This window comes from Triturus cristatus, chromosome 1_2 (genome assembly GCF_964204655.1).
Source record: "Triturus cristatus chromosome 1_2, aTriCri1.1, whole genome shotgun sequence".
In the NCBI taxonomy this organism is placed as follows: Eukaryota; Metazoa; Chordata; class Amphibia; order Caudata; family Salamandridae; genus Triturus; species Triturus cristatus.
Genome location: NC_140580.1, coordinates 903,395,632 through 903,421,563, shown reverse-complemented (window position 1 = coordinate 903,421,563; position 25,932 = coordinate 903,395,632). Strand labels below are relative to the sequence as shown.

The following is a 25,932-nucleotide window of genomic DNA, read 5'->3' as shown; positions in this document are numbered from 1 at the left end:
GGAGAGCAGGAGCAGCGACGCAGGACCCGGCGGCAAGGTAAGTTTTATTTATTTTTTCTTTTTTACATTGCAGCCCGGGCCCCCCTCCTACCCCACCCCCATCCCACCACCGGTGAGCCATGCCGGCCGCCACTGGTACCAACACAGATTCTATATAATACAGCTGCCTTGGGAAGTGCTGCACTCACCCACATGTTCCTTCACTTGCAACATGAATGAGGTGAACATCTCAGGAGTGGATGATAAACATCTGACCAAAGTGTGGAAGAAGAGGGAAAACATCTAGAAATTCCTCAAGGACATTCCAGCCTGTATGAGGGTAGGCATCTTGACCTTGAAAGTCTACAAGACCGTGATTTTGGTCTCAGGAGCTGAGACCCCATAGCCCACTCCTATTTGTCCAATATCACTGACCTCAGTTCCTCTTACCATGTGCATGGTCAAGCACCTTGGGTTTTAGTATTTCAATAATCTTTAGCTGTACTACCTCATGTCCAAAATGGCCGATTCAGGCAGCATCCATTTCAATCTGGTTGAAAACTGTCCGTTAATATTGTGAGAGTGACATTTTTAAACAATACTTTCCTTTTAACCTCACAGCCTACTTAATACCCAGACTGCAAGGGGTGGGTGCACAATACAGCAGTGCAAGGGATTTGAGTTCATAGGGCCCATGGCGAGGTCCTCCCCCAGTCATGGCTTGTGTACACTGACTGCCTGTTACTGCTCGGGTTCACGTTGAGGTCCTCAAGTGGCCCATAGAACAGTCTGGGGTATAAGCCCTTCTGAGAGGCAAAGGGCCCATGTGAGCCATCTTGGGCTTGTTGCCTAGGATTGGGGGCCTCTATTACTATCAGAGTCACCAAGAACCAGTAATTGAAACGGAATTATAGAAGTTCAAATACTCACTGTTACAAAGTAGTTGCAGGTGGCGCCCCACTGTTACAAAGTAGTTGCAGGTGGCGCCCCACGCGGAAATCTTGTTTTTTGTCTTTCACACACCCAGTGACGTTCGTCTCCACAGATTCCTTTACTACCATCCTCCAACAGTGCCCCTCAACTCTCTATTGTCCCTCTCTCACATCCTTTACATTTGTTTTGTAGTGCTACTTATACCAGTTTAGGGTGCCAGAGCACTTTATATCACACACACATTATACAGAGATAATTAATCAAACGTGTGTAAATCAGTCTATAGGAAACGATATATAAGAAAATGAGGATTACAAAGTGTAGGAATCATGCCATCCATACTAGCAGTCAGTATATTTTAGGAGTGTTAGGTCTGGAGAAGCACATACCTGGGATTTAAACCTACTACAGTGGTTGGCTTTACTAACAAGAATGTATTTCTACCCAAACAAACCCTTTTTAGCAATGTTAGTATAATAAGAGACTGGAGAAAAACATAACCTTTTAACATATACCATGCAGTTTTCATGCACCTCTTTAATGACCGATCACAGCTCACTGTGCTATATTAGGATTATCATTTATGAACTGCAAGTAACAAAAGGATCTCTATGACAAAAGCAGTACCCCACTGAGTTAGCCACATAAAATACAGTCCTGTGATCTGCATTGTACACGTTCTTTGCAGCAGGCATATTAACCTCCAGCGCTACTGCCACTAGACAAAACCCGTTTCTCTCCAGCAGAAACATTAATCATCAGACCTATTGTAACATTTTTTATGTTGCCCTAAAACTGCTGGACACATAAGGAACTCTGCAACAGGTGCTTTTAAACGCACAAGCTACTTTTAAACGCAGCGCTCGCTGAGCTCAGCACCAGGCGCGGAGTACCAGTTGCACCACCCTAAAGCCGGCCCTGTTTGCTATTGAGGAATGCTGGCACTCTCCCACTAAAAGTATCACACCCTGCAGAGAAGTCCTTGCACTCTTCCTTTGTAACAAAAGAAACAGCGCTATTTTAATGCTTGACGCTACTCGCACATTTACAGCACGGGCAAGTCCTGAAGAGAGTGGTCTGGAGGTCCAATGCTGCTTGTGGTCAGTAGAGGTTGGCGAGCCAATGAAATCTCAAGCTAGATCTCTGCCTCAGGTCAAGGTCCTCTTGGACCCTCAAGCACTAAGCGAGCCCAGTCGAGGCTTCTGCCTGCTATGGACGCTCCAAACTCGTGCACCAAGAATGAAAAACAAAGCACCAACATTTAATGCGAAAAGGACCTTGATAAAGATGCCCATTTAGTGGCTGAATTGCAGAGTGGAACCAGAAAATCAGCAATCAATTCTGAATTCCCCTTTTAACCACATTGTGAGATCCTAGTGGAATATCTTATTTCACAAAACCTTTCCGAGGGGCCCTTCAAATACATGAGTTCAAGATGTGTATAAAAACATTGTGTTTTGTTTAATAGACTATAGGACTGTTCCAAAAAAAGAATCTAGGCTACATATAGAAAGAGCATTAATACTGACTTGCTTTTACATCATAAATATTATTGTGGTCAAGGCGCAGAGAAGGAATGCTTCTAAGTTTATGTTTATAAAGTATCACTTTTATAAGTACCTCTTAATGCTGGTATATAATCTGATGTGCAAAGGCGGAAACGCTTAAGCGTGTTAAAGAAATACACTTTTTGGAATTTTGAAGAGACCCTGTCATATTTTTCATTATGTGTGTTACATAATTAAATGCTAAATATGCTTAAGTCTAAGCTCGTGAATGGGCTGTTAGAGCCAAGTCAGACTCTTGGCTCGGCTCTCCCTGTTAGTGGTCAGAGGTGAACCTTGTGGTAAGGTAAACCATCTCAGGTCTGAAGGAGCTCCCAAGACTTTCACTGCACTTTGTACTAGGAGGGCCTCACTGGGTGCTAATTGTGAGATAGGCCATCAGAGACGGGCACTCTCTCTGAAGCAGTCTCAGTGGATGCAACCACTGCAAAGTCTAAAATAACTTTAAACATTCGACAAATACTTAGTCTGGCACAGAAGACAGAGGTGCCAGATGCATTTCCGTCTGCTGCTGAACTTCGAGTTTGATGGGGATGGGAAACGTGGTTTAGTGAAGATCATTTTCTAAACGTTTCCAGGAAAAGGAGTTTTTCTTTTGCTTTGCACTTAATAGGAGTACCATAAGACAGGATGCCTGCCTTCTAGTGTCTCGTATGACAGGCCTCACACCGCCATCTCAAATGCACAGGAAACCAGTGAAGCACGTGCCTTCTTGTGGATCCTAGGAGGGATGATCGGTGAAAACGAGAGTGTTAATATTTGACTATAGAGCTAATTAATCTAACATTTCTTCTGCTGTTTGGGACTGCTACCCAGTGTGCTTTCCACATCAGTGCAGCAAGGTTTTCTCATCTCATCTGTTAACCACATTCAATTGACGAGTTTGCTTTCACACCTGTAATTTATGCAAAGTTTCGTTGAGAATGCAGAGAGGTACCCAATGGAAAAGCTGATCTGCTCGCATGACCACTGCACCAACCATCTCTTCTTTTCAACTGAAATCTACCCACCCCTGGTGCGCCCCGTCTATCTATTCCAGCCTTTCAATTATGAAACCTTTGCCCCTTTCCTCAAATACCAAAGTATACAAAAAGTGATGGATGCAATGCTTGAATTTATCTCAGCCACTGGTAATTACTTGGGCCTGTCAAGGACTCAGGTTAGCTTTGTTCCAGTGACACAGTGCGCATGAGACCCACTTCTGAGCGTACCTGTCCCGCTTAGAGCGACATACTAAAGTATACAAAAAGTGATGGATGGAATGCTTAAATTTATCTCAGCCACTGGTAATTACTCAGGTCGCATCCCAGCCCATTGATATTTTTCACACCATGCCAGCTCTGTTTATACCCGGCTATAAGAAGTCAGCCTTGACCCTGCTCCGATGGCATTTGTCCAGCCCGAACTGCCAAGCCAGGTCCTCCCTGAACTGGAACACAAGCAACCGAGGACCGGTTTCGCCACTGGGCTCATCTACCAGGTACAGTTTGGTTCCAGTGACACAGTGTGCACAGGACCCACATCTGGGCATACTCATCCCACTTACGGCAACATAGTAAAGTGCCCTAAGTGCGCAGGGTATGCCGAGACATGGCTCCCTCCTCACTATGCCACTGGAATCAAGCTATACCTGGCTGATGAGCCCTTATCAGGGCGAAACTGGTCCTAGACTCAGGGAGGACTTTGGCAGTTTGTGCTGGGCTGTTCCCATGAAGAGCAGGGTCAAAAATAATTTGCATATGGGTGGGTCCAAACTATGGTGGCATGATGGATGAAAAACGATGGCTTGTAATGCAGCCTCAAGCAATTGCCAGTGGCTGAAAGCATTTCATCCATTATCGTGTTTTTGTTGTGGCTTTCATCAAATAGACACACCTCTTACCACTGTGCATCTACCTGAAATTTGCCAACCCCTCCATGCTACAACCATTCCTGAATAAAATATTGCCCAGCCTCTCCTCTCCCTCCAGCCACCTTCGTCTCGGCCCGTTGCCCATTTGTCTCCTACATCCTGAAGCAAGGGAGTATCCAGAAAAATAGGCTCCCCTCTACTTTGAACTGAGTGAGCAGGTGGAGGCAATCAAACCCAGCAATCAGTTATGACACTTTTCCCTCTGAGAAAATTAAAAATGTCAGATAATTCCTTCCTTCCGTCCTCCTCTCCAACCTTCTTTGAGTCTTTTGTCCTGCCCTTCTTCTCTCCATCTTTCTGACTTTGTTTTACATATTTCTTTCTTTCTCCTTTCCATCCTTTCTGTACTTTTTCCCATTCACCCTTCTTTGACCTTTTACATCTATGTATACATCCATCTTTCCACGTCTATTTTTCATCCATCTATCCCTTCTTTTCTCCATCTGTGTATTTTCCTTCATTTCTTTATCCATTCACCAACCTTTCTTTTCACCATGCACCCATACATCCTTCCCTCTTCTTTTCATTTGTGCATCCTTCCCTACAGCCTCCAGCCTCCACCATCCTCCATTCTTCCTTTCATTCATCACTCAATTTATCTTTATCTCCATTCATCTACTCTTCTATAAAACCTCCTCTCCATCCATCCTTTTCCAATACAACCTTTTTTGTCAATTTATCCTTCCACCCATCTTCCTTTCTACCCATTTATCCCTGTATCCATCCAACCACCCATCCTCTATCTGTCCTTCTTGACACTACTCTGTCTCTCCATTCTCTTCTCCATTCCTCCCTCCCACCAACCCTCTCTTCCTTCCATTAAAAGAGCTGGGATTCATGATATTCTGATCAGTCAATGCAGTCATAGATACCAATGTAAATGTTTCATGTGATGCAGAATTACCCTTTGGCACACAACCTCCTTCACCTTGGATGTCGTCAACCTCATCTACGAAGTTCCACCAGGTTCCTCATTCAGCCTCGCCCATTCAACGCCTGCATGACCCCACTCGCCAGCATCATCCAGACACACAGATTCAACATCATATCCTACACTGACAACACCCAGCTCATACTTTCCATTTCCAACAAGACGCCAAACAACTGGACTTATTTCTCTGCCTGCATGACTTAAGTAGCCACATAAATAAAAAACAACTGCCTCGAGGTCAACACATGGGGATGGGGTCGGTGAGCATGGAGACGGGGTCAAGGGTGTGGCTAAAAAGACAAAATATTCTGTATGTTTTTCTGGTCTTTCACCTTCTGATAACCACCTATAAAATAACGCAGTTTTAATGAAAAATAATTACAAATTAAATTACTCAGTAGGAAACGCAATGTAGTACTCATGAAATCTCTGTTTATGCACTACAGAGGTCTGTGTGTGCAACCTAAGAAAAACAGAATTTACTCTTGGTTGGTGCAATGGAGAACAGTGACTTGTGTATTTTTAGTGCTATGAGGTCCCAGCCTGTGCCAGAAGGCACTGCAAATATGTAAGTCATTATTTTAAACTTGCATTACACACAATATAAGATAAGCTGCTACAAAATGTCAAAATGTGCATTGAGGTTTAAGATAAAAAAGGTGCTTCCAAAGTATAGATTTTAAAAATATCCAGACAGTACATAGTGCAATTTGTTTTCCATAACTGTCCCACAAAAGCAAACACTTCTCAGCTCAGCTACTAACTCGCTTGCACTACCTCTCAAAAAGAATAAATCTGTATTATCAAGAAGCTTCAAGTGATTCCATCAATTAAAGTCAATACTGGCTTCCAATCACCTTTTACATTTGAAGATTAACCAGTTATGCACATTTACATTTCTTTCAGGCAAGCAGGCACCCTGACAAGAACACCTGTTTCTTGTTTAGCTGTCTGCCCGCCTTGGGTTTCACAACACAGGATTCTCCCTGACTGACACTTCAGTTGAAGCATTTAAACAATTGGAATTGACCATTCCGGGACGGTTGTCTTTTCACAAAAGTAGAGGAATGATTTGCCTAAATTTAAAAAGTAGGGGCATGTTGTGCCCCTCCAATCAGTCCTACTTCAACCTCTGGTCAACATAGACAAGAAGGAAGTAATCATTTTCGGCAAAGATACCTTACTCTAGAATTATACCTGGTGGCCTGCTGAACTCGGACCCACACCTCTCCCAGCAACCCAAATAAAGAACCTTGGAATAGTAATCTCTGTCTTCTACTTCCACACACTCAAGATGCTCAGGAAAATCTTCAAATGTCTACCCACCAACTCGTGCAGAAATGTCACCCAAGCCCTTATCACCAGCAATCTGGACTACGACAATATACTCTATGCCGGAATCAGTGCTCAACTGACCAGAGGACTACAGACCATTAAAGATTCATCAGGCTCACCCTCAACCTCCCATCCCCCACTCACATCACCACGCACCATAGAGAGTTCCACTAGTTCCCAATCTATAAACGAGTACTCTTTATACCCCTCACACAAACACATACAAAGCCTTATACAACATTGGCCATACGTACTTTGAAAACCATATAAACTTCCACAAACCTAGCAGACACCGCTGTTTAGCAGGACTCCTACTTCCAATTCACGCATACGCAGAACCAAATCCGAGGGTCATGCTCCTCCTACTTCTCTTCTAAAGCCTGGGATGACCTGCCCCTTCACATCTAAGCTACCAGCTCAGTTTCATAAATTCCACAATAAACCGAAAACACCAGGCTCTTCACCTAGCCCTGGTAGTGGCTTGGTCCATACAGCTCTTGCTTCGGTGCCTGAATACCCTCCCTGGAAGTTGTGCTCTATACAAATAAATGTAACACAACATAACATAGGATAACATACTATAACCTAACATAACACAACTTAACGCAACATCATTCAACATAACATTACCTAACAGATTATCTCCTTCTTTGGCCTCTTCCATCACCTCCAAGACAATTGCACCCAAACATTATCTTCTTTACCCTCTTTCACTCCTCAACTTCACACTCAACTCCCCAATGTCGTTCTACAATCAGGTAATTGGTGGCTCCACAATTTCTCACGCTCAAATCATCATAAACTGAAATAATCAAACTTTCGTCTTCCTCTAACCCATCGACCCTGAGGCTACTAATAACATAACATAACAAAACACATATATTTGTAAAGCTAAATCCTTGGAGCTGCATAAGAGAGGTTTATTGTTACCCATCTCAACGGTAGTCATAAATGGAGTGGATGACTTAGTTCACACCAGGCCACCATGCTAAACACCGTTCCTCCTGATGACATGAAGTAGGGGGGCCATCCTGGCTTAACGCATGTATTCTTTCTGTGTTCTGTTTTTTAGTTTTGAACAGCCATCACTAAACAGTAGTTTATGGCTAATGCTGTTCGGCATCGTCAAGTTTTGTAAAAAAGTACATGCTGGGAAGCCCATGCGATATCTCAACTTAGACAATATTAAGACTCCTGTACCTAGGCCCAAAATATATTAAGAGCATTTCAATGCAGCCAACACAAGTACTATGTTTTGGCTAGGGCAACACGCTGCATAGTGTATTTTGGACTTCCTAATTAGCTACGGAGAGGCATGTAAATGTTGCTACATGATGATGCTGTGCCACTACGATATGGCTTTTTTCGTTCTATGCAAATCATTGGGTTAAGGTGTGTGGTCTAAATAATTCAGTTGTACTGAACCAAGGCCATAACTCTCACAATGCACAGGTGTACTTATGTATTTATTAAATAAAAGGGAGGGGCTTGAAAGAGGTTGATGATATCGCATACCGGCAATAATTTCATCTTCTCAGAAAACTGAGAGGCTGTCATACCTAGTTTTGTTTTCCTCTGAAACTACAGGCTCCAGCCACTAGCATGAAAAGTCCTTTTGTCTAAAAGGCTAAATAAACCTGTGGCAAATTACGTGGAACAAACGTGTTGGACCGGACACGTGCATTAACATTCACAATGACCTCTGTAACACGGACATCAGCCACTGAGCTTACTACCAGCGTCTGAAGTCTCAATTTCTAAAGCCCACCAGGCCCTTGAAGCGATGGGCCTGTCATGAGCAGATTTTTGCCACACCCTTCCCATTAAGTACTCAGTCAGCCTTGTGTCAGGTAAACGACTGACACAAGGCCCGCCAGTACACTGCCCGGGTTCTACCAGCGGGGTGTTTCCCAGTAACAGACCTGTCCAAAATCTCGTCTACTCTCACTCTCAGTAGGCCTGAAACGAAGCTTCTGTTTGACTCCTAAAACCGAAGCCGCGTCGTCATCCAAAAGCCAGCGCGTTGCCAAGAGTTCGCCCCCAGCGAGGGCTCGCCTGTCCTTGCCGCGCGCTCGTTGCACGACTGACGCAGGTGCGCGAGGCGCGCCGCCCTAATGAACGGAACATTGCCGCGCCATGAGCTCAGCGGCCCACGTGGCTGCAGAATCCATCACCGCCGTCTGACTTACCTGGCGAGCCGCGCAGCACAGGAGCGGACTGTTAATTTGTGGCCCTTTACGAGGCCAGTTAAATTGTGGCTTTTTACGAGGAGCTAGCGGTCCCCATAGGAGGTGAGGGCGGCGCACAGTAGGAGCCTTGAAGCCGTGCCAGCACAGACCCGCCAATAAAAGCTGAGTCTGACTACTCAGACTCACGCGGCAGTCTGTTTACTATGGGCTCCGCACTTGTACAAATAACGTGTGTGCTGTACCTGAAATTCGATTGAGGGACGTGTGTACCACTATAGCTGTGTTGGTGCGCGACAGGGACGTTACTTTCATTGGTGCAGCAGGTGCAGTTGCGCCGCGGCCTGGGGCACCCTCTGAGCACCGTTTATTGCTATAGGTTATAATTCAAACAGCAGCAAAGGGCTAATTTATTTTCCTTTCTTGAACCAAGGCCCATAGCACATTGGCTACTACGTGACCGGAAGCTTGCCCTGCGCTGGACAGGCGTGCTTGTCAAGTGCATTGCTGCTTTCCATGCTGCACCTGTTCTGTGTGTGAGCGAGGCTTGCTTGCTTAGTAACTGTGCAGTAAGTAGCACCTGTGTGAGGGAACGGTGTGTTTGTCAAACTTACATTGTTGATGCATGTGAAGTAATGCATGTGTGCTCGAGGAAAGCGAGTTTGTGTGTGTATCAACTTTGCCCTGCTGATGCCAGTGCTGTTTGCTGTACCCCTTCTCCTTGTGTGTGTATTTGCAACAGAAGGTTTATTGTACTGAGTGCGTCTGTGTGTTTATATATACAGCATGCTTGTCTGCTAGGTGCGCAGTTGTGTCGGTGTGCGTCCACTGAGCATATTCTGTTCTGTGGTGCAAGACGGGGAGGTTTCACAAAACATGTTCTTCTGCATATACCTCCACGAAAGTTCTAAGCTGTCATGCTGCTCTACACCAAGAACATTGATCAAAACAATGGAGTACACACCAGCCATGCAATCTGCAAATCAGCCACAGAATCATTCAATAAGCAGCTACATAACAACGTGAGGTGCACTCCATTCCATCTCATAGACCTCCATAACAATGTCATGAATGCAGGCAGTGACATGTTGCATGAACACGCCTAGTCCAGTTTTCAGGACATTATGCATCAATTCCTACAATCCCCACACAGAACATACTATAACCACACACTTTCAACCAAACATATGCTGGTCTGCCAGTAATCCCTCTGGGCAGTTTAAGGCACTGCGATGCAGTACCAGTGGCAGCTGCGTGCTACCCAAATGCATGATAACCAGTTACTCCATCATTATACTCCAGAAAATGTTGATTTTTGTACACTAATTGCACTCAAAACATTCACATTCATACTACAGACTATTCATCAGTGATATCCAAATATGTCAATCGTTGCACTACGGAATATGGACAATATAGTAAAGCAGTGACGATGGCACTACAGCATAGGTCTATAACTTTTCTTCAGAACATGGACATCGTCAGAGAGTGTGTACATCATTATTCTATGGGATATGGACATCATCACAGACAATGGGCAACACTGTACTAGGGACCACGGGCATTATAGCAAAACATGGACCTTATTGTATTATAGCATATGCCCATCATTGTTCTACGGAATATGAGCATCATCACGGAATATGGGCTTCATTTAACTACAAAATAAGGACATCTTCCCAAAATATGACATCACAATACTACTGAAAATTCCGGTTTTTGTTAGCGATTGTGGCCATAATGGAGCTGCAACAGGTACCTGTTACTTTACTACAACATATATATATCATTGTACTGCAGAAAATATCTACCTTTATACAGCAGAAGAAACCCATCACTACATTGCATCCTTCAATATGCATCTTTGTGCTAGAGAATATAGGTATCATCACAAGAAAGGACACCATTATCTGACAAACTATGGGTGCTATCAATGCATGTGGATACCACTGCCCTATAAAATATGGGCATCATGCAAAAGCAATTTGTGAACATCAATTTAATATAGAATACGTCAACCTTTTACTACAGAATATGTCCATAAAGACAGAATTTGCCATACCATCACAACAAAAGATTCAGACAGCTATCAAAGGAAGAACACCGGGAGAACATTTTTAAGAGTCCCAAAGTAATCAGAGGTTACAGGGCTCAGATTGTGGCAATCAGAGTATTTTACCACTGCTGGTCAGGGGCTTACACTCACTGTTAAACCCAAAATTGAACATCAAGTACGCCCCTTTAGCACTTGACCCTCAGGATAGGATGGTCGAGCAGTCCAAGGCTTACTAAGGAAGGTGGTTGGGTTTAGAGACTCAGAACACAAGAGACATCAGACAACAAAGCATTACTGTCCATCCAAAAATTGATAAAAACTACAGTAGATTATTCCTATTTTACACGGTGAGAAGTTGGCCTGGTGTATGCTGTCCACTAATGAAAGTGGGCACCTTGCACCAGTCCAAACAACCCTTATAGTGATTCAAGAGGTCAAAGATAACCTTAGAAAGCTATTCAAGTGGTAGCTGTGGAGAGCAGCCTTCAGGCTTAGTCTTGAAGGAATGTTAAGCAGCTTGTTTTACCAGAAAGCAACCTTATAGTATTGATTAAATGAAAGGAGAACCACACAGTAGTTATATAAAATATGTATTTAATTATATAACACTCTCTAGTACGACACAGTATCTACTACATGGAGATAATCACACACTACACAATTCTATAGCAGAGAATCAACAGTAAGTAGCATATACTAAAATAGAGGTATAAGAACCACGACTCGAGTCTTGACAGTGTCTAGAGGACGTAGAATCGCTGGGACCCCAAAGAACCACCAAAGCTGAGTAAGTAGGGACCCCACGGAGTACGGGTGCAGTGTGGGAACACGACCGCGTGCTCCGTACAATTTTATGGGAAAGTCGCAGTTGAATTTAGTGTTTAAGGACCCTTCCCAGTGGATTACAAGGAAATCCTTTGGATAATAGAAGGTTGGAGATCCACCCCACCCGTGGATACCGAAGTACCAGAGTTACCATCCCAGGGAAGCCGGGTGCATAGGTCTGAAGTGTTGTCGGAAACCGTTGTCGATCTCAATGGGAGACTTCAAAGAAATGCCAGTGCTTGAAAGAAGAAACGTGTCCTTTGGAACCCGACAGGTGGATTTGTGATGGAAGGAACCTGAAAGCAGAGGGGACAGAGTCTGGGTCACTCAGGAGTGACCAAGGGCTCGGTAGACGAATGCCCATCGATGTCAGGTGCTTCAGGTGTGATGATGGAGACCTTGACTCTGCAGCCACGGGGACCAGGAGATGTCGAGGACGACCAGGAGCTGGATACAAGCTGTCCCACGAAGGATATCGAGTGCTGGGGGATCGGTGTTCGGCGGGAGCACCAACAAGCCTTGGCAGCGGCAACCCATGAAGAAGGTCTGGTCCAGCAAGGACCAGGGGACTCACCACAGCAAGGGGAATCAGGCAGGCCTCGAGCAGCCAGGGGAGCCCAAGAAAAGTAGTGTTGACCTTCAAGAGGACTCACAGGCCGGAGGCACAGGAGCCGCAAGGGGACCTCGAGCAGTTTCACAAAGCAGCAGCTTGTAGAGCACTCAGTGCGAAGAGGCCAAAGTTCTTTGTAGGAAATAGTGCCAGAGGATGGGGCTAATCGTAGCCCAATGCACTTGTTTGGGAAATGCCAACAAGCATATGCACTTGCAAAAGTACGAGGTGCACAGGGGTTCAGGTATTGCAGCCCCCACGAGGGATTCTGACCTCAAACTTAGTAAGAAGGCAGCTCGGACCTCGAGGGATGTTGAACCCACCTCCTGTGTTGCTGGAGCCTTTGGAATCCGCAGGAACTCAGGATCAGCAGACCAGTCAGTTGCGTTACAGTGCCTGCGAATGCAGGGGAGTGACTCCTTCACCCCAAGGGAGATGTCTTTGGTTGTCCTTGATGCTCCACAGGTCCTGCATGGAGCCTGTATGTTGCACGGGCACAGACGATGGTTCAGACTGAGAGGGAGACGAAGTCAGGCCCAAACGAAGTCCAGCGAAGTCCAGAGTGTCCAGACGGTCGAAGGTCAGTGGTTTCTTGTTCAGAATCTTGTCCATGTTGAATCTAGGGTCCTACAGCCAGGTAAGCCCTTAAGTACCCACGGGAGAGGGTTGGACAGATTCAGGGGACCCTCTCAGGGGAGGGTTTGGACAGTGGGGAGGTTACTCCCATGTCCTTTGTCCAGTTTCGCGCCAGAGTAGGAGCCCACGGCTCCCAGGACTGGTTTGAACTGGGCAATGCAGAGGGACTCCAAATGTGCCCCTCATGCAGACTTTCAGGCACTTTGGAATTGCACCCACCCAGCCCCAATACGCTAAATCCTGTCTGGGAGGTGGTCACACCTCCCTGTGACAGGATGCCCATTGTTCTGCCTTCCCCTGCTCAAGCTTGGCTCAGCAGCAGGAGGGCAGAAATGTGTCTCTGGTTGGCAGCAACCATTTTGTGCTGTCCGGGTCGAGAAGGCTGGTACAGGGAAGAACAGGGACCCCATGAAGCTCGCTTCTGAGGGATGGGATCCTACCTCCCACAATGGTTACCGGTGTGGGAGTATGATTCCAAATTTTTTGATACCAAACACGATAGGGGTGTGGTTAGCTGTTTTAGAGTTGGTCATCTCGCGATCGCTTAATGCCACTCTATATGTTGTAAATGGCTGCCTCACTGACAACCTGGGAGAATGGACTCCGTAGGCTGCAAGGGTGTCCTGCTCATGCAGTAGCACCCTCTCACTAAGAACCAAGCACCCTGCCCTCAGGATTGTAAAGGCCTGCTAGACGAATGACTTATAGGTTTTAAGTGCAGTGACCCTTAGATATAGAAAACCTATATCTAAAGTAAGTTGTGCATGCACCAGCTTACACAGGCTGCAATGGCAGGCCTGTAGTTTCATTTTGCATGGCCTCTCATGGGTGGCATAATACATGCTGCAGCCCATAGGAGGCCTCTGGGGTACCTATGCCCTGGGTACATATGTACCATGTACTAGGGGCTGAAAAGGGTACTCCAGTATCCAATCTGGAGTGTATCTAGTACATATCATAACAGTTGTGAGGGGGAAAGCAGATAGGCTGGGGTCCTAATTAGCAGGAACACAGCCAGACTAGTCAAAGCAGTATTACATTCAGCAAAAAGTGGGGGTAGCCATTAGAAGCAGATCCTACTTTCCTACACACACACAATATAATTGCTGTAAATAATCAACAGAGGACATTCATCAGTGGTACTACTAGGAAACATGAACAATAAACCGGCGGACAGCCTTTACTGGTAATGTGTTTTGATGCTCTCTTGGGGAAGGACTCTGCATAGTTACAGGGCAGGAGGGATATGGACCCCCCAGTGGCACAATTCATTTTACTAGCAGAAGTCCCCTCCACTATTGTTATGTCTACCTCCCCTCTTGGGGTGCCATCATACAGTACATTTTCTGTCCTGGACATACGTTCTGTCTTGTGCAGATTGCACTGGTGTCTTGTGGGGGGAGTGCACTGTTTACTTTGGTGTGTGCAGCATGCCCCAAGAGTGTGGGAGGCAATGATCCTTCCCCAACCCGACTAGCTGGTGTTCGAGTGACATCTCCTGTGCTGACGTGATATGAGCGGAGGGAATACCTCACATTCAGCACCAGATGAGAAGGCTGCAGTGAAGTCGTGGTGTCATGGTTTATCTTCTCTTGTGCTGGGGCCCTTCTTTGGGCCTACACACAAAGCCCACCACACCAACAAACTAAGTGCCCACCCATTGTCGTCTTTGTGAGTATGTAGTCATTGGTGGAAGCCCTTCTGCAGGCTTTATGCTCTTCCAGCACTCCTAATCCTTCAATGGGAGAGGATAGGCCTATCTTTTTATGTGCAGAGTTCTCTATCTGACTGCGGAGTCTCCACTGTTGTAAAATTACTATTAAATTGTAGTTTGTGAAAATTTAAAAAAACTAATATGACACAAAGGAGTAAGTTTACCTTTGTGAATCAGGCCCATTAGCTGGAAGTTCCTGGCCAGTGTTGCAGAAAAAATTCATAAAAAGAACAGGTCCTCCAAATGCATTATCTTCTTTAATTTTAATGACCATTCTAGCCTTGGTGGTGAGTCCTCAGACCTCTACTTTTCAGTGATGATGCCACCAACGAGCCAAAGAACATCAAATTCTCAATGGCTGTATTGTTCCTGAAGCTTCACCACCTCCCGACTAGTGCCACAGTTGGATCAAATGTTACTCATATCTTAATACCTGCTCCAATGCTGCATATATACAAAAGGGTTGTGCTTTGCTACATTAACGAGAAGTGTAACAGACAGTCCGTGGCGAGGGAAGAATACCTCATCATTGTACCAAAGAACATAGCCACTGTTGTACTCTGGGATGATGTGTTTAGTATATCCATCTCCGAGCTACTGATTATGATCATCATTGTCCATTGTAGTACTCAAGAATTGTACATCTTCGTACTACTGAAACTGAACATCATTGTACAATACATTGTAAAAGCATGGTTTGTAGGCAGCCCAGCAGAAACGGCCTGAAGCCTTGGTAGCATTGCTTATATGCTGGTTAACTCAGAAGGATAAACCATCACTAAACTGATGGAGGTAAATAGGAAATCTGTGTATTTTTAAAGTGTTTTATACAGGATAAGCAAGAAAGGTAGGCAGCAAGAGGGAAGAATAGGCGTTGCTACAATAAATTCAGAAGATATAACAATATGACAGAGACCAAAAATTGCAGGAAAGATTCTTGGTTCACTAAAATGTACAAGATTGCCTACTTTTCAGAGAGACTGGAAAGAAAGTGTTCTTTAAGGAAACATGCAACAGCTGTCATGTTGACCCTCAATAAAGACACAGAAGAATATCAGAACAAAGCAAATCTTACTACATGCTGATGAGAAAACTGTAGCTATGACGAACATGACTCAATGAGCATTATGTAATCTTAAATCAGCAGAATTACTGGATAAAATTGAATGGTGTTCAGGAAGACAGCTAGTTTAGGAGGATAGACAGAGAGTTGTTAAAGGGTCAAGAGACAGAAATCTCTAAACAATAGTTTCGGGCTGAAATGAAAGGATTTGCACCTCTGCATGTGCCGGGATTAGATGGGCCTATCACAGAGATGTGTCCATTGTACAGTAAAATATGAGAATCAAACCTGGTGACCCTGTAAAAGTGGGTAGTGACAGAGAACAGTTTATCAGACATTTTTAGAGTTGGCTTGGATGGTGGTTCAAGCTTGATCTGCAAAGTGGTGTAAATTTAGAGACACTGGAGTCTATTCACAGAGGTAATTTGGAATATGTAAAGTGTTACTCCTGTAATACTCATTTAAGTACTCTTTCATGCATTTGCAAATTAGCCCCAAAACATCTAAAATGGGAGTAATCATGGAATGTTCATATCAAATTAGCACACACAGAAAAGTCCATACCCTCATTGCACTTTTACTAATAGAGTGTTTTACAATTTGGGGCTGATTCACCAAGGTATGCAAGTCTGTAAGGCTACTCCAGTACTCATAAATGCTTTTGTAAATTAGCACCTTCTCACTGTCCAAACATGGCACTGTTTTGTGGAGCTGTCAACCAAGTACAAAAGGTTGTGGTACCCTGTCTCCGAAGAAGTTGGCTGGGAAGGAGGCGGTAATGTGGCTTGGGAATGATAGTGTGAGGTGTGGAACAGGGTACTTGCCTGTGATGGGGATATCACTTGAGGTCTGTTACAGAGCTTCAGCCGTCCTCCCAAGGTTCCTTGAGTCTGTAAAGAGCCTCTGACATTTCTGCTTTTTTCTTTTAAGCTTCGCAAGTTTTGTACTTTGCAAAACTTCTAAAGTTTAATTTAAAAAATTTTAATTTCTGATTGGTTAAGAGAATTTTTAATTATTGAAATACAAAAAGCTAGGCAAAGACCTAACCAAAGGTTTTTCTTTCATATATCTTATATATTATTAACGTGTGACACCAAGATACTGGCTAAAGTCATCTTTCTTAGTCTTGAATTGAGTATTCCCCAGACTGACAGTCCAAGCTCAAGCTTGGTCCCTCTGGTGGTAATTATTATATAGAGATCTTGTCAGAATGGAGTTTGGAGAGAATATCACAGCATGAATCAGAATGCAATACAAAGCACTTGGCGAGGGTGAAATCAATATTATGGTGTCTGAAACCTGGAAGCTACACTAAGGGACTAGGCTGGAGGGCCCCTTATCACCCACCATATTTCCAATAGGTATGGAAGCACTATTGTAGTGGCCAACCACACTGTACTAAATGTCATCATGCAGTTCCGCTAGTTGGTCTGTAGACCTTTGAGGTACTCATTGACGTCTTTCGGACAGGTGAGCCTTATAGTAAGTAAGGAAAGTTTATTAACCGTACGATTAATTAAAATCATTACAGTAAAAGAAGCATAAATGATCACCTCCACCCCACTGTCCCCCCAACTCCCAAAGCAACTTTATCCCACAGCTCATTCATCTTCTCAATTCATTGTTGATTTGCACTTGCTGGAGAAAAGTACATATAAGTGTGTTGTATTGTATGTTACTTCGTTAAAATTATCATATTTTAAAAGCCATGGATTAATAAAATTAGGTTGTCCGGAGTTAAATTCATTGGTGGGTACAATTAGCAATACAGTCCCCCTGCCCGAATTAGGAGCCTGCTTTGCATCCGCTTAGTGCGGTAAGGTGTAAGGTGCAGTTTTAAAGTGCTATGTGTTATCCGCTCGGGCCAGGTGTTGTTTCTTAGCTGCCTGCTAGGGATCACCAGTAGAATTATTGGTTCAAACTCTGATCTAGTATACTTTTGCTGCTGGTGAATGGCCCTTGCTGTGTACTTCTTCTGCGCTTGATGGGAAAAAGCTCTGCTGCTGCCTAGGAATAATAAAAAAAGTGACTCGTGTAAATTAGACACGCATATCTTAATCTATTTGTGGCCTAAGTCCAGCGGCTCATTGTTAGATTTGGGTCAGGCTGCACCGCGCCAGTTGTTATGTTCTATGTCTTAGTCTGTCGAGAGAGTGCTAATCTGATTAAATGTATGAACTTCGCCACTCTTGCAAGGTTACAGACCTTGGTTTCAGTAAAGCACAAGTCTGAGGCCTCCTTACAAGTCTGTCAGACAGGTGAGCCTTATAGGACTATCTACAGACAATATATTATTAACTTTATCTCAGCCTAGACTGGAGTTGCCAGAAGGGCTGAATACTAAAACAGAATTCAAACCTGCAGCTGGTGTCAACGATCTATTGAATCAGATCTGTGATGTTTCAGTTAGCGGGGGACATGATGCAGAACGAGGCAGGGGGCAGCTACAATGCAGTCTGGTGGGGTTCTGGAATCCAACATGAACATTTTTCCCATAGAGAAAATGCTCCAGAGTGAAGTTCTTTACAGTGTTTGCTCTATGTTTGCTAGTAGGCAGATGCCAAGGGTTACATCAAAAGTGTTGGGCAAGTAAACGTAAGTAGGTGCTAATACACTAAAGAAATAAAATAAACAACGCCCCAGACGGTAAAAGGCAAGAGTAATCCCATGTAACCCAAGAAAAAGTTAGATTACAATAAATTAACTGACATGCGATTTTGCCTAGATGATACCTTTATGTGTCTAACCCGTATTTCAGGTTGCTCCCTTTAATGATTGCATTGGACAGCTCTGCTTGCAGATATAGCACAACAATGGATCCTTCTTTTATTTGGGAGAGCATCTAAATACATTTTACTGTGTAATACATTTACATATAAGTTTGGAGAAAACAGGAAACGAGGGAAAAAAATAATTTCTTTAGTTGAAACCATTTTCATTGCTTTTTTCTGTGTATGGCATGGAAAAACACTTATTGATACAAACAGGAAAACAAGCATTTGCAATGCAATAGGTCTCGCATTTACTTGAGTTTGAGCTATTGGCATTGTAAATGACAATGCCTTTTATTTATGTTTTGGTTTTTAAAACAGATAAATAAAAGGCATTGTCATTTACAATGCCAATAGCTTAAACTAGCGTAAATGCGAGACCTATTGCATGCAAATAGTCGGAGGTGGTTGCGGGGGCGGTTAAAGTGAAATGGGTCATCCAAATTAAAAGCGTGAGAGCATGGTCTGAGATACAGAAAGGGAGGTGAGTGGTGAGAGGTGAATGTGTGAGGCTCGTGCATTTCACAACGGAAGGTGAAGGAATGATAGAGGAGCTTGAGTAAGAATGGACATGACAGACAAGAGAAACTGGAGCAGTTTCATAAAACGAGAACGCTAGGTGAGTGCCTAGACTCCCACCACTAGCCGCTCTAATACCACCAGTGCAAGCAGTTAATGTGGCACCATTGCTAGTGGGGAATGGTACAGAGAGAGGCGCCTTCGCCTAAGTTGGAAAACATTCTGTACCAGTCCTAGGTGGTGGAGAGGGAGGTACAAGTAGGAGAAAGGTGGGAATGACACAGGAGGCAGATAGATGTGTGGGGTGGGAGAGTGGGGTAAATGAGAAGAGTGTGATGAAATATATGCACAAGACTAGATCAGGAGGGGAAATAGAGAGCGAGCATGTGAGGAAGTGAAGATGGAAAGAGAAAAGTAACGGCCGCGCGGCCGTGAAAACGAAAGTAATAGCGACCGCGATCAAAGTGATCGCGATCGCTTGGACGGGAGCGCTGTGTGGCAAGCACGTGAGTGGTGCACGCGCAGCAGTGATTGGCGGCTGCGCGCGTGCACGCTCACGTGCACTCAAGCTTTAGGCCACAGGCAGCACTTTAAAAATCCCAACTACAAAATGTCTCTCCGAGCCAGCGCATGCGCTGGCCTCAGCGAGACCTAAAAAGAGGGATATTAGATCTTGTGTGTTGGATCCGTCTTTTATTCTGTGAAATTACCTACAAGTTGGGGAGTGTTATACGTGAAGTGTCAGGATAATAACACCTTTGCTCCGCTGAGCAGGAGTCACAATAAATGTGCCTATCCAGAGTTCAGCAGCTTGAACAACTGTTTTATTACTTCACTTGGGAACAAGGAATGAGTGCATTTCTGTGTTTGTATTTGTTTTTCCTGAAGGCTGTCTGAGCCTTCGGCGGAAGGTGGAGAGATAGGGGTTCATATTAGATAGTGGCAGATAAAACCTATGTCCATTTCTGTCCAGTTTGCACAGCCCCTAATGTTTGTGTGATTACGGTTTGGCATAGTGGCTCTTTGGTAACACTAGGCAGAAACTATTAGTGTGTGTTTTTCAAGAAATTGACTACTCAGCAGAAAGTACTTGGTGCACACATCACATATCTATTTATATCACCAAAGATGTACTCCCATTGCAATGCATGAACAGTGACGTCTCTATTCGATGAAGTGGAGATGCAGTGATCAACTTTAAACAAACTGTTTCTTCTCCATTTTGCAATGGAGCTAGACCACTGGCTGACACAGGACGCCGGGACCACATATGAACTTTGGGCATCAGCACATTGTAGTTATGGAGAGAGTTTGCTGGAGATCTGTCCACTAGCCCCTCGCCAAGTCCTGCCACCTTACCTCTTCGCTGCCCCTTCCTGGGCCTGCTTGCTGCACCCAGTGCCAACTTCAATCAATCAATCCATCAGGATGTATAAAGTGGAGCTAATCACCCAATAGGGTATCAAGGCTCTTCCTGCAGGTCAGGAGACTTATTCAGACTGCCAGGTCTTCAGGGCCATTCGGAACTCTGAAAGCCGCTATCTACCTCCTTCAATTTCTCTGTAGTCTGCTGCCCCGGGGACAGGAGAGGTCCCATCTGCAGCTCTCTCCACTCTCCTCCTGTGGATTGACTATGGGAAGTCAGGCTGCAGATATGGGCGTTTCTGCCGCTTTAACTTTCATTGATGCAGTGAAAGGGAAGCAGCAGGTTGTAAAAACAGATGCACTGTGTTCAGCTATTTCTACAGCTTGTTGCTTCCCTGACACTGTGGGCCACGTCCCTTTCACTGGACTGGAGACTTCTTTATGACCCCCTCCGCCCAACTCGCAGCAAGGTCTATCAGGTATTCCTACTGTACAAGTTCTGTTCTGAGTGGCAGCAGGTGTCAGAGGTCAAGGACAGCACATTTGGGCACCAAACATAGCAGCCCGTCATAAAACGCAAAAATACACTGCCTACAAGTTGATCAGGAGATAACCTGTGACTTGAACAAATTTGAACTTTCTCAATATTTACATTTCTGCAAGGTATGTAGATGTATGTGTGCTTTCTAGGTGTGTATGGTATGCACATCTAAACAAGGAAATACACCAATAATGGGCATTTATATAATCCACAGACACTAACCATGGGCATACACAGTACACAATACAAACTAACTCTTTTTGGGCACTTGACAGTTTGCGTTAGTTACTATCGAACCCAATGGTACCCACTTGATTAACCCAAGAATAATGATTGATTCAGTTGAAACCTGCAGGGATTCAGTCTGACGCAGTGCAGGTTACATGCCCCTGTTCCAAAGACACACATAACCCAGTGAGCTGATTTACAAGCATGTGAACCTATGACTTGTAGGTAGCACACACAGTGCTTTTGCCAGTAACAATAGCCTGCTAAGCTTTGACATGATAAGTAAAAACTGTGGCCATCAGATTACATACAGACCTGTGCAGCACGTGCATAAACCCACTAGCTATCATATGCTGTGTAGTGCTGGATGCACAAAGATGACTGCAAGAGGTGCTTTACACCCTTCGCTAGCTTAAAATAAATCTCTTAATCTTTGGTGTTAAAAGTCATTGTCCAATGGCACTTTGAGGTATTAATGCATGCCATTGGCAAGCTGGTGTATGGCGATATGGTGGCGCACTAGGACCCTAATCGGTTCTGTATGTTTTTTAAACTATAAGCGTTTCTACTTCTTGATTATGGCTCCTTTAATGTACATACTTGCCCATCTATATGGTCACTGGTCCAAATAATGTTTATGTATCACCACTTCTGCTCTCCCCTAAGCTCCCTAGAAAATTGTGAGCTCCTTGGAAAAGCAAGAATGACATTGGATGCATAGTGGTCTGGACAGGTCACTCACGTGTAGCGGTGGCACAGGGACTCAATGCAGATCAGAACCCGCACATTGTCTCGAGCTCGCAGCTGCCCCTTCGTCTTCATCTCACTGTGATCTGTGGGGAGAATGTTTTCCATTATTTAGGCGACACACTAAGGATATACAATAACAAGGCATCTGGTCACAGTAGGGCCACTGAGACAGAAAAGGCAATAAGGGAAACAGTACGGATGGTGAAAAAAAGGCTTAAAGCAGAATTAGGGTGATTGGAGGAAAAGATTAGGTAAAGGTAAAGGGCACACAGGCATAGATAAGGTGGATTGCAGGAAGAGACCAGACAGTTCCACAAATTTAGTGCAAGGAACTATTTGCTTAGGGACAAAAAATTAACAATAGCACACATTCCTCACCGTGCTACATTTTACCTGCCTTTAATTCTTCACTTTCTGCCTTTCTTTTTTCCTTATTTCCATTTGCCTTTTCTTTTCTTCTTTCCCATCGATCATGAATCTAGCTCTGTATTTCTTTACTTCTTTCCTTAATTATGTATTTCTTTTTTCCTTTACTTCCTCCTCCTATCTCTGTTTGTTTCCTCCTTTGTATATTTAGTGCTTAACTTTCTCTTGTTTCCCTTCTTCCCTCCTTTTCTTCCTTTGTTACTGATATAAATCCTTTCCATGCATCCTCCTCTCACTTCTCCAGTCCTTTACTCAACTTTTACTTTTCAGTTTGGGCTTGTATCCTGAGAAGAGATATTTCCTCCATCTACAGGGCTTATGTCTGTAGCATTGTCTCCTCTGCCTAGGCTAGATGTGTCTCTCCAGGATCTCCCATGTGAGGTTTACCTACTTGACAGCCCTTATATGCCCCAAGGCTCCTATCCTAAAGTATATGAGGTACGGCTTGCACTATGTTGAGTAAATTAAGTACTGCATGACATTTGAGTTTAACAACCACAAAGTTTGCTTAGCAACACTCACCGATGTGGACGTTGGCTGAGAACTGGTAGATTCCTGATATTGGTGCTGTGAAACGACCCGCTCCCAAGTTCATGCCGGAACCCCTTAGGAAGGCTCCTTTAGCGATAGGCTGCGGAAAACAATGGCAAAGTGTTACACCAATGCAATATCTTGTACGGGTTCATGTGATGTGCAGCGATGACTGTGTTAATATCTAATGGGAAACAACCTTAACGGCAAGAGTTAACACTACAGTTAACTGTGTAAACCGCAGTGCACTTGGAAATGTTTAGAAAGTTTGTATTCTATTCTATGTCATCAATGAGCTTCTAACAAATCAGAACATCAATCAATTAACTTTAGGTACCACAATTTGGCCCCTGCTCTGTCTGTTGTTCCTTTCCTCCTGCCCACACTGTATCGGTTGCCCCATCCATCCTGTACACGTTTCACCATTTTTTTCTGGTGCCCCTTCCTATTAAATATCTGGTGACCCTTCTTTTGTGCTCGCACTATAGCCATTACTCCCGCCATCTTGTCTATGCTATTACGTCTAACCCCACCATCCTATGCCTGCTGTTGCCCCCATTATAACTATATGGCATTATATGTCCCCTCTACCCTTCCATCCTGTATCTGTTGCCCTTCTTTATTTTTTTAGAGTTGCTCTTCTTTGTTCATAATATCAAGTACAAACATATATGTTGTGTTTACATATGTACAGTGCTTTAAATGGGCAGGTACTGTCCGGTACTGAGTACCGCCATTTTTTTATTTTGCAAGAGAAAGTACCGGCACTTCTCAAGAGAAATGTTAATACTTTTAATTGGAGAGTACCGGCACTTCGCAGAAACAACCAGAAACAAGCAGGCATTCTGGTACAGAGTACCTGCACTTCTATTTTTCCATTTCAAGCACTGCATATATGCATTTTAACTATTATAGACTTCTTTTGTATTATATTTTTGTGCACCATTATGAGGTTAGAAGTGCGGTGTATGATGTATCATGCAATGCATTTTGTCCTTACATTTCCCTTTGCTCCCGCACCTTATATCTTGCATCATTTGGTCAACAGGCACAGGACAAACTTTGATTTCAGGAAAAACCTCCTTTGTTGTCTTTCTATGGATTAGCTTCTAGTGTTTCTTACACTGATTAACTGTCTTTTGGGGTCAACTGCTGTACATACAGTCGTCCCATGATAGATCGCTGGGCGTGACCAGGCTAAACACAGGGCTGATATACCATTCTTAGCCTTTGAGGTATGATACCTTCCAAACTTCTGCCCATTCACTCACACACACCAGATGGCAACACGAGGTAGGCTATAGTACAGATGTGCCTTCTGCACGCCGCATGACATTTCTAGACGCGACACAAGATACAAGTTTTACTAATTGTGATTTTTAATTTTGAGCCTGGAGGACGCGACACCATTGGGCAATAGCCCACACACTTACCCCACAAGTTGGTTTGCGTGAACAATCTACCCTCAGGCATTTAGGACTACACGGACCAGTATGCAATAGGTGAGCCCACTAATACCGGGACAGTTGCCCGTTCACTCTCGTTCTTATGGGAGTTATTATGTTATTTGCATCAACAACACGCCAGTATGAGCTGCAACTCAGCACTTAACTCAGCAGGAAGTCCGTCATCCAACCGGACTCTTACATTTATTAACGCATTTCTGTGATGAACTGGCAATATGAGAACAGCATCGAGGGTAAACAACACTTAGGGGCCGATTCCGATCTGGGTCAGAAAGCTCTCCGACCGAGCCAGATCTGGAGTGTTTTCTGACCGAGCCAGAGTCCTGCAGTCCGACTGAGCAAGTACGATGGGGCCGTATGCTGCTGGACTTGGTTCGGTCGGACTCCAATAGAAGTCAATGGGAGCCGGTCGTACGACACGCACATGGGCTCCCATTGACTGCATGGGTATGTCTAGTGCAAGGGCGTCCCCTACAGGGTACGCGTCGGTGCCATCCGCACCGTACATGCCTGTGTTGGGGAGACCCTTGGGTCTCCCCCTGTTTCCGAGTCGTAGGGCTGCGGTTGACAGGGGGTCCGATGCGGAGCCCCAAAGGCAACTTCCCGGACGTATTGCGAGCCGGACACTTCGGCTCGCACCGGCTATCCGACGCGTGCATCGTACTGGCTCGGTCGTAAATCTCATCCATTGCATGCCACGCTTAGCTTACGACCGAGATGTACGGTGCGGTCCGGACCCGGAAACGACTCGGTCGGTGATTTTCACGTAGCTCGCATCGTACTAGCTCGCTCATACAACTGTATGAGTCGGGCGGAAAACACGCATACGGCTCGTAGTTTTTCTGGCCGGATCGCGTTGGGTGCCCTACCGACCCGGATCGGAATCGGCCCCTCAGTGTGCAATGTATAAGACAACGATTGTTTATTCACTGTAATAGCAATTATTTCACTGTAATGGCAATTATTTGACTGTCTATATTACTCTGTAATACGTTTCTCCTACTGTGTTATCACATTTGCATCATATAATATGATGCACTTTCTACATGGTGTTTGATGATTAGTCCTAGGTTTATGTTAATTAAGGAAGTGTATGTAAGGACGTGCATTTTGTAACTTTGTCTGTGTGATCAAGATCACCTTGGGTCGAAACGCGTCACGTAGGGTTTATGAAGGTGAATAAACCCCCTTGTCATTGATTGGAGTTTCTGAGTTTCTTGTCCTGAGAGCGCGTTATTATTGGAACTTTGCATTGGATTTAATTGCCGGTCGAACGCACCACCCCCATGGGCTTAGGTTTTCAGAAGGAGTTTATTTTCATGGATATATCTATATGTCTAGCTACGGGACTGCAATAAAGTAATTTAATATACCTTCTCGAGTGTGCGCCACACTGCGTCATGCAGTGTGTTCGGAATATATATATATATATATACACACACATATATATGTATACACAACATATATGTTCGTAATTGATATTACGAACAAATAGCAACAACTCTAAATTTATATATAGTAGAGCCACCCTATAGCATCAAAACGACATCACACGTCTTCCCATAGAAGAGTGCTGAACAACTATATCTT

General features: G+C 44.4%; 1 protein-coding gene across 1 annotated transcript in view; it reads right to left on the bottom strand.

The window, feature by feature from the left end:
- The window catches only part of C1QTNF12 (C1q and TNF related 12), a 154,933-nt gene that overhangs the window by 24,582 nt on the left and 104,419 nt on the right, over window positions 1-25,932 (bottom strand). The window contains exons 5-6 of the mRNA XM_085609620.1: window positions 22,868-22,976; window positions 21,912-22,002 (exon numbers count right to left, since the gene is read on the bottom strand). Coding sequence (XP_085465746.1) covers window positions 21,912-22,002; window positions 22,868-22,976 — 200 coding nt within the window. The remainder of the gene's footprint in view (window positions 1-21,911; window positions 22,003-22,867; window positions 22,977-25,932) is intronic.